The 12151-nt window shown below is 42.5% G+C and overlaps 3 protein-coding genes across 12 annotated transcripts in view; 2 read left to right on the forward strand and 1 right to left on the reverse strand.

Moving 5' to 3' along the window:
• Positions 1-3132, forward strand: part of sash1b (SAM and SH3 domain containing 1b) — a 46994-nt gene extending 43862 nt beyond the window's left edge. Inside the window, exons 18-19 of one of the 5 annotated variants that reach the window (XM_085768164.1) lie at positions 32-166; positions 1587-3132. In XM_085768164.1, coding sequence (XP_085624290.1) covers positions 32-166; positions 1587-2383 — 932 coding nt within the window. In that variant the 3' untranslated portion in view covers positions 2384-3132. Of the gene's footprint in view, positions 1-31; positions 1362-1586 lie in introns of those variants that run through there. The other 4 variants (XM_085768167.1, XM_085768168.1, XM_085768169.1 and 1 more) reach the window with 4 other exon arrangements.
• Positions 3133-3164: 32 nt separating this feature from the next.
• On the reverse strand, positions 3165-6735 carry ddo (D-aspartate oxidase). 4 transcript variants are annotated; one of them, XM_085768179.1, is made up of 6 exons: positions 6489-6728; positions 4956-5144; positions 4667-4775; positions 4410-4586; positions 3748-4316; positions 3165-3421 (listed from the first exon to the last, which is right to left on the reverse strand). In XM_085768179.1, exons 2-5 carry the CDS (start codon positions 5128-5130, stop codon positions 3758-3760), a joined length of 1020 nt encoding a protein of 339 aa, XP_085624305.1. In that variant the 5' UTR covers positions 5131-5144; positions 6489-6728; the 3' UTR covers positions 3165-3421; positions 3748-3757. The 4 variants fall into 4 exon arrangements, with proteins under 4 accessions (XP_085624305.1, XP_085624303.1, XP_085624301.1 ...); XM_085768177.1 differs by lacking the exon at positions 3165-3421 and having other exon boundaries at positions 3511-4316; positions 6547-6735; XM_085768175.1 differs by lacking the exon at positions 3165-3421 and having other exon boundaries at positions 3511-4316.
• Positions 6736-6755: 20 nt separating this feature from the next.
• On the forward strand, positions 6756-12143 carry zbtb24 (zinc finger and BTB domain containing 24). 3 transcript variants are annotated; one of them, XM_085768173.1, is made up of 7 exons: positions 6756-6867; positions 8010-8869; positions 9442-9609; positions 9858-9938; positions 10027-10110; positions 10216-10297; positions 10932-12143. In XM_085768173.1, exons 2-7 carry the CDS (start codon positions 8035-8037, stop codon positions 11797-11799), a joined length of 2118 nt encoding a protein of 705 aa, XP_085624299.1. In that variant the 5' UTR covers positions 6756-6867; positions 8010-8034; the 3' UTR covers positions 11800-12143. The 3 variants fall into 3 exon arrangements, with proteins under 3 accessions (XP_085624299.1, XP_085624298.1, XP_085624297.1); XM_085768172.1 differs by having other exon boundaries at positions 6854-7140; XM_085768171.1 differs by lacking the exon at positions 6756-6867 and adding an exon at positions 6892-7048.
• The last annotated feature ends 8 nt before the right edge of the window (positions 12144-12151 follow it).

The raw sequence follows: 12151 nt of genomic DNA on the forward strand, positions 1-12151 counted from the left end.
TTCCCCCTGTTGGCCGTGTTGTGCGTTGCAGGAAGCAGCGACCCGGAGCGCAGCAGTCAGTCCGGAGGCTCCCAGGAGAAGCTGCTCCTGGACAGACGTGGTGGCCTCATGGGAGATTCCCCACGGGACTCGGGCTGCTACGAGAGCAACGAGAACCTGGAGAACGGTAATGACAGCCTGACTCGCCTGTGAACACTGTCCTCCTCCTCCTCCTCCTCCTCCTCTGCCCACCTCTGCCTCATCCTTCACTACAACGTCTCGTGTGGTCTTCGGTCCTTCTCGATGCTCGAGCATTCCAAGTCACCAAATTCAGTTTTCATGCTCTTCTGGAAAAGACTCTGCTATCGTCACATTTTACTTCTGGCACTCTCTCTCTTTTTATTTTTTTTTCCTAAGCATCTTTATTCTTCTATGAGTCATACTTTCTTCTGTTTCTGCATCATTGAATCAAACTGTTTTACAGTCCCTTTTCTGTCTGTTCGGTGCTTTTTTGAGAACTGACATCACTTATGTTTCTTTTACAAGCATTACTCTCCAAATAGTATTCAAAAAGGAGACGTGATTGCACATCTACTAGAAAGTTCACAACATCATTTTAAATCGGGGCAGTGACCTTTACAGACATTTTTTCACACCCTTGAAGAATCTCTATGTGGAGCAGCTTGTAGGTCTTCTCACAGACACATCTGCAGTTGTGAGTTGTGTGGTGGGTTTTGCGTTTGCTGAAACTGGTGACTGTTGAACCGACGTGTGATAAGAGTGTTTAAACCGACTCTAGATATACATAGTTGAAAATAACTCTTCTCGGTAATTGCAGTACATATTTACTGTGAATGCTTGCTTTATTCATAGTTATATCATTCTTACTGTGGTTATTTGCTTCAGTCTAAAAATTGTCAAAATGCAAATGAGTTGTGCTCACTGTAAAATGAGGGCTGTTGTGAATGTCTGAAGGTCATGTGATTAGAGAGCGAAGTCTGATCAGCCACAATTATTGTATAGTCTATTTCTCTCAAGATTTTGTTCTTTGTGTGTATATTTTTTTAGTCCAGTAAAATATAATGTTGCACAATATTTTATTATGTGCCTGAAAGCTGCAGAGAAATGCAGAACAATTAAAATATTTACAAAGTAGTATAATTATACTTGTTGAAATATGGCATTTTGTATAATTGTAAATGCACTAAAATGCAGACTAAAGACAACCTTTAAAGTGGTTTAACACAGTGAAAAGGACAAAGTTAAACTCATTCTAACACTTCTGACTGAAGTGTGGCAGGTTTAGGGTCTGAAGTCTCGGCATTTTCTGACGTGTGCTTCTGTCATGGTTGAGCGTGAGGAATAAATTGCTCCATGCTTTACCAGACTCGACTGCTTGCTTCTTTTCTTTCATTCATCATTCATTTTTTCAGATTTCACATTTTAGATGATGATTTTAGCGCCTGTTTCTTTTCCCAGGCATCTGCTCACATCTTTTTTCCCACACTGCTGCTCTGCTGCTGTCTTAAAAGTCGAATATGCACTACAGTATATCACAGCTCACTGGCATCTACATGATCTGCACACACTGCACTTGTTTATTTCAGGAAGGGACAAAAAGACTTCATCCATGAGCAGGTCCTCCTCTGGTTTTGAGTCAAGCCACCTCCCATCCCCAGAGAACCCTGCCCTCCCCTTGACCCTGACCTCCACCAGCCCTAGTAAGACTTTCCTCCACAGCGAACCAGGATGCCAGCCCCGTATCCCTCCATCGCGCCCTAAGAACCGCTTAAATCTCCTAAGCTCAGCAAAATGCCATCTTCGCAGTGGAGCTATTGCTAGAAGCCACAGCTGCATGGAGCTGAGAAAAAACCCAGGCCCGGGGCCGCTGAGGCGCTGCCTCTCCCTGTCAGGCCTCCACAAAGGACAGAAGAAAAAAATAATCAACCGAAAAGACTGGAATCTGCCCCTCAGGACCAAGACTGAGGAGAGCACACGGAAAACAGTAAATCCTCAAAAACAATCTAAGGTCACGTTTCCATCCTCCCAGCCTTCAACCACAGCAAACCATGCTGTGTGTAGCACTTTGAGCGTGGACACAGGCCGAGTGTTTGGACCTAAAACACAGAGCACACACCTCAGGCTGCCAGCTGAAAGCTCACATCATCCCGTAGACACAGCATCGCTGCCAGACTCACACCGAGAGCCTTCACTGACAGAAACTGCCCTCATACACAACTACACAAACCACATCACTTCAGAGGATAAGAGGAGCTATTCAGTATCAGCCACTTCCGAAGCCCGCCGGCTGAAAATGAAAAGACATAAGAAGACAACCATAAACCCAGTAAACCTGGGTTCACTGATGGAAGAAAGACTCCAATCACCGGGTGCTGATCTCTAAATGGAGCCACTTCCAGAAAAGGTATTGGCATCACCAGTAAAGTGAGGTGTACATACTGTATTTTATATATGTTGGGATTGATATCACGTTCTTTTCAGGATGTTTGATACAGTTTTTTTTTAAAATTTCCAATAACCACTGCTTTTTGAAATGTAACCACAGTTTGTCAAAGACTCACAAACTGCCACTTTTGTATATATGGACTCACCAGTACTGTCTTAGAAGAAGTCAGGGTTGTTATTGGTGCAAGTGGCTCAGTGTCACATTCACAAGCTGACTGTCGTTAATTAGTTATTAGTAACACCTGCTCTTTAACTACCGAGACAATTCAAATATCTGCTGTGAAACTGGCCCATAGTGATTCAAAGTAAGCAGTTTTAATATTAACAGAACTAATATTTATTGATTCCTGTCATTAGTGGCAGCAATTCTGAAACAATTATAATGTTGATACAGTAAACAATCAGTAAACAAGCAGTAGGCACACAGGTACAAATTTCATGTTCTGGAAACCCCATTCAATGTAAATAGCTGACAAAGTTTAGCAGCTGAACAGTGCGTTTTGTTTTTAAGTGTGAATTGTTTATTCCATATCAGTTATGTATGTACAGTATTTTTATTTTTCATTAATTTAATCAGTAAGGTTTTCTTTGATAATATAAACTGTAAAAAAAAAAAAAAAAAAAAGCTAACAAGACTGTTAATCACCTTCCTAATCACATAAATAAATCTTTATTTCTTTGAATGACGCTCCATCTTTTTGCACTTAAAGGCAACTGTTACTGGCACCACATTGTAGAATTAAAATAAAACTAAAATACCAAGCAGTTTATGATGATACAGCTGTTCATAGTGTTCATTCAGTGGCAGTAAATTAAAATATAATTTAATCCTTTATTCTTCCACGAATATATTTCCCTACAAACTCTGTAAATTTGTAAATGCAACAAAAAAACTCCAACTACTTTATTGCATCTAGTGAGTTTTGATATGTTGTGTCTCAGTGATTGATTAAAGTGATTGATTTAAAGCAGGGATGTCAAACATACAGCCCGCGGGCCAAAACCGGCCCGGTAGAGTGTCCAGCCCGGCCCGCAGGATGAATTTGCCAGAGTGAAAAGCCAGAAGAACAATAATATTGTTCAAAAGTATTTTCTCAAGAAATTTCAGTTTGTTCATAACATGTTTTGTAAAAGGAGGGTTCATTTACACAAAATCAAAGGGAATATTTAGAATTCTTGTTATTTATAGGTTATTACACTATTATTTCACTGGTCCGGCCCACTTGAGATCAAATTGCGCTCTACGTGGCCCCTGAAATAAAATGAGTTTGACACCCCTGATTTAAAGTCAGGTGCTAGCAGCAGAATTTGTTCACAGTTTAGCTTGTAGACGCATTTCATGAAGACACTGTCTGACCAGCCCCAGTGCATCCAGGGCCGTTCCCCACGCCAGAGTGACCCCCCAGCCTCCGTGGCCGTAGTTATGGACCACAGGTACCCGGCGGCCCTGCAGCTGCAGCACCTCCCTCTCCAGCCTGGGGTTCCTCCTGGTCGGCCTCAGACCGACCCACTTGCTGACGACTTTCCCTTTGCTGAGCGACGGCACCAGCCTGCTGCAGCGCTCCAGGATGCTCTTTGTGTCCCCTTCGTCCACGTCGAGCCGCCAGTCGTCCTGCTGCCTCGTGCCGCCGATGGTGACGTTGTGTACGCCGGGGTAGATGTAGGTCATCCCGTCTCCATCTCTGATGAAGTGCTGCAGCCAGGGCGCCTCCACCTTGAGCACCTGGCCTCTGACCGGGTATATCTGGGCGTCACCCACCAGCTGTTTGGCGCCCAGACCAGTGCAGTTGACAATCATGTCATAGCTGCTGCTTAATTCCTGAAGACTGTTGACTCTCCTTTGTTGCACTTGGCCTCCAGCTTTTCTAAATCTTTAAAAAAAAAAAAAGGGGTAGTGACTCATTTATGCCATAAACACATCCTATTAAAAATGTGACTGTTTTTTTTATTATGAGGAGACGCACCTCTTCTCCAGCCACGGCAGGTAGGTTGAACACTCGCACTTTATGGTGGTGAAGGCTTGGCCAAACTTGTGCTCTGGGAATTGAGTTAGCTCACGATCGGTCATCTGTCGAAAGCCAAGCACAAAATCTGAAAAGTAGGGCTTCTTACTGGCCGGTACCTCTCTGAAGATCTGACAGCTGATGGGAAATCAGAGATAAAAATCAGCAATAGCCAAGAGATAGTTGTATCTTTTATAGCTCCATATAACAATTATTACCCAGAGGACAGCATTACTCCAGCCTCCGGTGAGATCTCTGATTGAGCAATGGCCAACAGGTGATTAAAGCTGTCCTTGAACCAGCACTTTTGTCTTTCCAAGGGAATATCTGATAGAGAAAAACAGTCAAATCTGTTATTTTGAACATGTTAAAACTTATGAACTGCATTTGAAATGGTGGCTGCCTGGTGAATCTGACAAAATAAATGCAGAAAATATGTCACCTTGGTAAAACTTCACCATCCACATAATTTTCGCCTTTTTTGAGAGATATATCACATCGGCATACCTGGAAACGGTGCTGAAAACAGGAGCCCAGCTGCTCCATCACTGGTGGTGTCTGGGCTGAACTTCTCAGCCAGGAGAGTAACAGAGCACAGAGGAAGAGCCTCAGCGATGCAGACAGCAGTGGAGAACCCGACCACTCCACCTCCAACCACTACGACCCTGACACTTTTCATCATGGACAGTTCTGTGTCTGAAAGTGGAGAACTGGAGGTAAACTGAGGACAGACAACTGTGTCAAATGCTGAAAGACAACCTTTGTTATGGCTTTTTACAAAGTTAATACACAACTCGTAGCCCTAGCTAATATCTTACTGTCTGCACAGTCCAAGGTTTAATAACAAAGTCTCATTTTAGTCCAAGGGGCCGTCTTTGTATAATAATGCATTATATAACACACTGTAAACCAGTCCACAGTCATAAAAAGGCTGTTAGTCCAGTATTTACATCTTGTTATTTGAAGTTTTGAGTGCTAATTTTGACAATATTTCTATTCAGCTTTTTCTGCACAGGCACTGAGGCTACATCCACTTTAAGCAAAGCTTTTCTCTGTTTTTTGTTACAATACAGTATGTCCGTGCAAATTCTCTTTTGTCCAGGTCAAAGGCATCTCTAGGCAATTGAATCAAGTCAACTGGACATAGTTTTTGTCTATGAAGACGTTCGCCCCTTAATCCAAGTGGTTTCAACAGTTTATGTCAGACTAGACTGGCTAGTCTGAGCATATGAATGTGTATATGGAAATATGCAGGAAACTATGTGAAGCACAAAGCCATGCATTTATCAACAAAATGTACACAAACACAAAAATACTCATGAAGCAGCAGAAAATCTCCAGTATTAGTGAACATTATTAATTTTCCTTGCTGATTATTATGAGAGTTAGCCTATTTTATTTGGCTCATAAAAGCATTTCTAACTGCAGAATTAGATTTTTTAATATGAATAAATCAGTCAATGTGTTGATTAGCTATTTTTCGATTATTCCAGTAATTATTTAGTCTGTAGATAGTCAAAATACATGATGATGTAAACAAATAGCCTAAGTTTAATTGATTAATTAATGGACTATAATCACTGCAGCTACAGTTTGATCATTACTGAAGGTATTACAGCAGCAAAAAGTGTTTCTTGAATAAAACTTTTCTCTTCAACATTAGATCTAAAGAAATGAATACACTATTTTCATAGCTTATTAACTTCTGGCCAATGCACTATAGTCTGTAGCAATACAGTACGCCATGCTACTGTATGTAATCCACACGTCATTTCAACAATCTGATGTTAAAAATTACGTTAATTATCGAGTAAATGAAAAAATACAAACTAGTCGCTCTGATTTTGACTTTTATATTTGAGTTAACCTGAAACTTGTGCTGTACAATGTAAACAAACAGGTTCAACGCACGGTGTGAACAGCAGTAACAGCAGGTCGACCTTCTCTACAGAGGACACTAAAAATTTACGTGACCACTTCGACAACAACCTGTTTTTCAGCGTGTCTCCTTCAAACGCAGTCGACGCTTAAAGCTCCTACCTGTGAATGATTTCTCCTTCACTCGCTGCACCGAGGAGGACTGTCACTGAATGTTTACCTTCCACGGTAGTAGGTGGTCCTGAAGAATGATCCTCGATAATGACGACCAGAGATCATTTAATCTACACACATTAAAAAAAATCCTCTGCATTTTAAATTACCGAATAATTCGTATATTTCTATTTGGTTGTTTTGCTTTTAAATTAACATCCAGTAAAATAAAAAGTGTTAGATCTATAAAACATGAGGCTGTGTTCAGCCCACTCAGCCTGCGCTCTGCGGCACGTGAAGATCTGCTGTGCGTGGCTCTCGTCAGAACCGTAAATCTCGCGATATCTGTCCACATTCGCCCAGATCTCTCTACTGCTGACTGAAAAGGGTAAGGTCCTAAAAGATCGCTGTTTTAAATTACACCGAGCTTTGTCCACTTCAAACTGCTCGGGTCCTGGTGCTGAGAAAAATGTATTTCATTCATACATCAGTAGTTTTAGCGATAAAAGTCTCTTTTTCTAACAGCTGTGAGCTGTTTTGTGGCGAACAGCGGTTGCATTGTTGAAGATGTGAGTTAGCTTGTTTGCTAACCTGTAAGTACCAGTAACTTAGTTCACAGTTTGGGAAGCTCATCTGGAGTTTAGTGAACAACCATCAACAGGTAAACTTTCCATCAGTGTGTGGCAAACGATTCACCAAAAGACTAACGTTAAGTCGTGTTAAAAATAAATACTTGTATGGTTTCATATGCTAATACTGAAGCAAACAACTGACTCCATCAGAACTATCATTGATTTTATCAATTGTTTGTTAGCAGAAAATGCTAATGTTTCCAGCTTTCTAAAATGTCATAAGTCATTTTCCCATTTCCTAAAAATGCATTACATTTTTATTTAGATTTTTGTTGGTCAGGGACATTTTGAACTGTAACGTTCATAGGCTAAAGTGTTTTCATTGTAGGCCAGTCAAATTGTTGATTGTTATTCTAATTATTTAAGCAGGTATAGCTAATAAATTATTGTTAAACAGTAGAAACAGCCCAAAGATGATCTCTTTGCAATGACACAAGAAGTAGGCGAAATGTTTTTGTTTTTTTCAGAATCATAACTTCATCAATAAATACATATTAAATCTATCTATGGTTTAATCTTTAGATTAATGGACCAATCACTGCTGCACTAGACTGCAGACTGATCAATACAGAAAGTAATATTTTTTCCACAAAGGGCTTTTTCTGGAAAAGTAGACCTGCAGCAATTAGTGTAGTAAAGTTAAGTGTTTTTTGATCGCAAATTGTCTCAGTGATTTTAAATGCAACATTTTGGTTCCAGCTTCTTTAATGAGACAACCTGCCTACAGTACAAATAGCAGTCAGTTGAATATCAGATGGTGTTGCCTCACTATTTGTCAATGAAAATAGTAAGGAGTAGAGTCAAAGTAAGGCAATAGCAAGTCAATTTAAATGTACACACCAATAAATGTTAATACACTGCTGCATTGTGTTTGACACATTCTGTTGATCCTCCTCAGGAACAGAGGCAGTTTTGAGGAGAAGATGTCTGAGAAAACGGAAGACGAGACGTCGTCACTCATGGCCCTTCAGTCTGATTCTCACAAGCAGAGCATCCTGAGTAAATTCAACAAGCTCAGGAAAAGTGATCTCCTGTGCGACGTCACTTTTGTCGTGGAAGACGTGCACTTCAAGGCGCACAAAGCCCTGCTGGCGGCGAGCAGCGACTACTTCTCCGTCATGTTCACAGAGGAAGCTCACATCAGCCAGTCCACCTACAAACTGGGCGGTATGGCAGCCGAGATGTTTTCTGCAGTGCTGGAGTTCATCTACAGCGCCCAGGTGTCTCTGGAGAAGAGCGCCACCGAGCGGCTCCTGGCTACGGCTCATCTCATGGAAGTGAGTGACCTTGTCCAAGTTCTCACTGAGCTCTCAGGATCTGCTGCCGGGGTTAGAGCCGATGAGGTAAAGGCGAACAAAACTGAGGCGCCTGGTGTGTCGAAACGCAAGAGAGGACGTCCAAAGAAAAATGTGGAAGCACCAGTAACGACGCCAGAGGGGAGAAGTGATCCACTTGAGAGCTCAGAGAAGGCCCAGGCTGCAGATGTGGACTGTGACGATGTGCACGTCGACTCCTTACCTACAGATGACGAGGATTATGAACCAGAAGTGAACCAAAACCGACAGAGCAAACGCAAAATCAGGCCTCCAATAAAATACAACAATTTCAAAGTGGACCACACAGACACAGCAGTTAGCAAAGAGCCGGGGAAAAGAGGAAGGAAAAGGAAATATCCCAACACAGAGGCCCGGTGCGAGGACTGTGACAAAGTGTTTAAAAATCACCTCTTTTTAAAAATTCACCAACGGACTCACACAGGTAATCAGATAAATATGATTTATATTTGGTCTTAGCTTCATAGTTTTGTTCATTTCTCCTTTGAAGCCTAGTTTCTGATAAATCTGAATTGTTCTTTAACACATACGGCCAAGCTGCAAGAAAGATGCCTCCAGCTGCAGACACATCTGTGAAGCTGTGCAACTACTCAAGGGCCTCATATCCCTGAGAGCCCCAAAGATCATGTTTCCTCTATGATCTTTGTTTCTGCATAATTTGAATAACTGCACTTATACCTTCACAGAAAACTCAGTCAAACTTCTCAAAGGTGAATATTACTGAGTGAATTTTGTTTAAATAAATGGATCAAAACAATTTATCTGTCAGTCATCAAATCAATCAATCAAATTAAAATGTCTGTGTGTCACATGTCACACATGATGACTGACAAAGTTTAATTAACACATGTTTGACCCTGTCAGATCAAGTTTAACAAACCACAGATGAAGCACGGCTGAGTTTTATTACTCCGCTCATTTGATACTGTCACTGATACTGATTGACACTGTACCTGCCCTCTGTGTATTAACCACAACACCTCTCTGTGTTTTAAGGAGAGAAGCCTTTCCGGTGCTCGGTCTGTGGGAAGAGTTTTACCCAGAAGCACACTCTGCTGGTTCACCAGCGCATGCACACTGGAGAGAAGCCGTTTGTTTGTACCATCTGCTCCAAAGCTCTCTGCACCAAACACTCCCTACAAGAGCACATGAACCTCCACAAAGGTACAGTAGGATCTCACGGAGTTAGTGCGTGTATGTTTGTGTGTGTTTTTAGTTTTCTAGTTATTAGCTTTAACCTGTTATTAATGCATCCGTCATGATGAACGTAGTAAATGAAATTATAGAACATTAATTCTCTATTTCGATCCTAGTTGAATAAATTAGTCCAATTAATTCATATTGATTATGGATCTTATTAATCATCCGCCACTGTCTTGCTTGACTTAATATTTGATTTCTATTTTTCACAGAGAAATCCTTTGACTGTGACAAATGTGGGAAGACGTTCACTCAGAAGAGGCAACTTAAAAGTCACTACAGAGTTCATACAGGTGAGAATCAAATCCCTTTGAATGAATTCTTACATAGTCACTTGAAAGGCTGAATAATAATGTGTTTTTATTCTTTTCTTGACTAAAGGTAAATCGTTACCTGAATGTGCTCAGTGTCACCACAAGTTCATGGACACGGCTCAGCTCAAGAAACACCTTAGAACTCACACAGGTAAAAATCAATGAAGCTTTGACAGAGATTTTGAAAAGTAATAATATCGCAGTGGAACTGAGATCTAAAACTTTTTTTCTTTTTTTTAATAATCTTCTTTCACAGGTGAGAAGCCGTATACATGTGAGATCTGTGGCAAGTGTTTTACAGCCAAGAGCACAATGCAGACTCACATCAGAATCCACAGGTGAGAAATATTTAATTGTGAATTTAAAACCAAACTCTGTCTCTCAGGACCTTGAGCTGATACTTTTACCTCCTTTTATTATGTCATTTAAAACTTTACATATCTCCAGGATCAGATTTTTCATCCAACAACTCCAAAAGGCTCTCGTGGACAAGTTGTGACCTGCATATTCACCACGCTATGAGATAATAATGTAACGTTACAAGACGGAGTTGTTTTCGAGGCAAAAGCAGAGACTGCTTGCCGAAAAACTGCCCTCGACAGGAATGCGCATCAGCGGTTTTGTATGAATTTATCTTGAAAACAGCTCTGTTTTGAAGTTGTTCGATTGTGTATTTGATGAGGAAAACAAAGAAATCCCATTAGCCTCCGTAGCATAGCTCTGAGCAGCTCACGGCTCTGCTCCGCCGTTCTAAAAATAGCTTGCACCGACAATTAAAGGTAACGAACCAACTGCTAAAACTGTAGGGATTATGGCAATGGGCCAATTTGCTTTGTTGAACTATCCCTTTAACCATCACAATTACTCCAAAGCTATTTAGTTAAGGTAAAAATGTAGCAGAGTTCCTCTTTAATGCAGGTGTAACTGTATAATGAGTTTACATCCAGTGACACCATGTTTCTCCTTTTGCAGAGGTGAGAAGCCGTACGACTGCAGCATCTGTGATAAATCTTTCTCGGACCCCAGTGCGAGACGACGACACGTCATCTCCCACTCAGGAAAGAAACCCTTCACCTGCCCCCACTGCAGCCTTTCCTTCACACGCCTGGACAATCTGAAAACTCACACCAAGTCCCACAGCAAGGAGAGAGTCGACTCGGCCGAGGCCTCGTCAGACAAAACGGCGGCGGGGGGTGGCGGCTCGGCGGCAGCGCCTCAGGAGGAGGTGAGGAACATCCTGCAGCTCCAGCAGTACCAGCTGCCGCCCAGCTCCGACCAGGAGATCCAGCTGGTGGTGACGGGAGACGTCAACAACATTAACTTCGTCCCGGGTCAGGAGCAGGAGATCAGCATCATCACCACAGAGGGAGAGACGGCGGAATCGGCCCACTCCAGACTCGCGCTCCTCACCCAGCCGGCGGGACACGTGCAGAACGTGGCTCTGGTCGCTCAGGGCGCCGTGGTGGACCACGCCCCTCAGATCCAGGCCGTGGGCATGCTGGAGGGGCAGATGACGCACCAGTCGGAGCAGATGCACGTCATCACTCTGAGCAAAGAGGCCATGGAGCAGCTGCAGTCTCACCACGGACCGCCGCAGCCCCTCCAGATCGCACCGCGGCCCGTCCAGCAGCTGCAGGTGATGCACCCGCCCGTCCAGCAGCTGGCCGGCCGCGAGCAGCACGGCCAGGCCATCCACATCAGCAGCCAGAGCAGCCAGCCCATCTCCATCAGCCAGACCAGCGAGCAGATGTCCAGCCACCACATCCAGGGGCAAACGTTTCAGATCCAGGCAGGAACCGTCTCCTACCTGTACACCACCGGGCTGCCGCAGGAGGGCTGAGCGTCAACCTGACGCTGCTGCTGATACATGCTGCTGCTGTACACGTCAGTAATGAGATAACCGATGGACCAAATAATCGCAATAAAGGAAGAATATTTTTAAAAGAACAGGTTTTACTGCTCCATGCAAAAGAAAAAATAGAGAATGACAAACACTGGACGCTGTTTTTATATAAACCTGAGAAAGATTTACTGTCAGACATTCATTGTCTTTACATAAACATGCTGTATGTCTTCAATAAGCTAATAACAGTCAAGCTGTAATACAGAAAACTAAAACTTTATTTTACTTTGATGAGAGTTTCAAGCATCGGTGAGTTGATTTTGGGTAAAAAAAAAATGAAACCATACAT

Source organism: Trachurus japonicus, chromosome 22 (assembly GCF_045865225.1).
Source record: "Trachurus japonicus isolate A0001 chromosome 22, Traja_1.0".
NCBI lineage: Eukaryota > Metazoa > Chordata > Actinopteri > Carangiformes > Carangidae > Trachurus > Trachurus japonicus.

Excerpts from the sequence above, each read along its gene's own strand:
- ddo (XM_085768179.1), bottom strand. The coding sequence starts at position 5,130 with ATGATGAAAAGTGTCAGGGTCGTAGTGGTTGGAGGTGGAGTGGTCGGG. Across the intron at positions 4,776-4,955 it reads GTTTTCAGCACCGTTTCCAG|ATATTCCCTTGGAAAGACAA; the intron begins GTATGCCGATGT and ends TTTCTCTATCAG. Across the intron at positions 4,317-4,409 it reads CTGCCGTGGCTGGAGAAGAG|ATTTAGAAAAGCTGGAGGCC; the intron begins GTGCGTCTCCTC and ends TTTTTTTTAAAG.
- zbtb24 (XM_085768171.1), top strand. Across the intron at positions 10,111-10,215 it reads ACACCTTAGAACTCACACAG|GTGAGAAGCCGTATACATGT; the intron begins GTAAAAATCAAT and ends CTTCTTTCACAG. Across the intron at positions 10,298-10,931 it reads ACTCACATCAGAATCCACAG|AGGTGAGAAGCCGTACGACT; the intron begins GTGAGAAATATT and ends CTCCTTTTGCAG.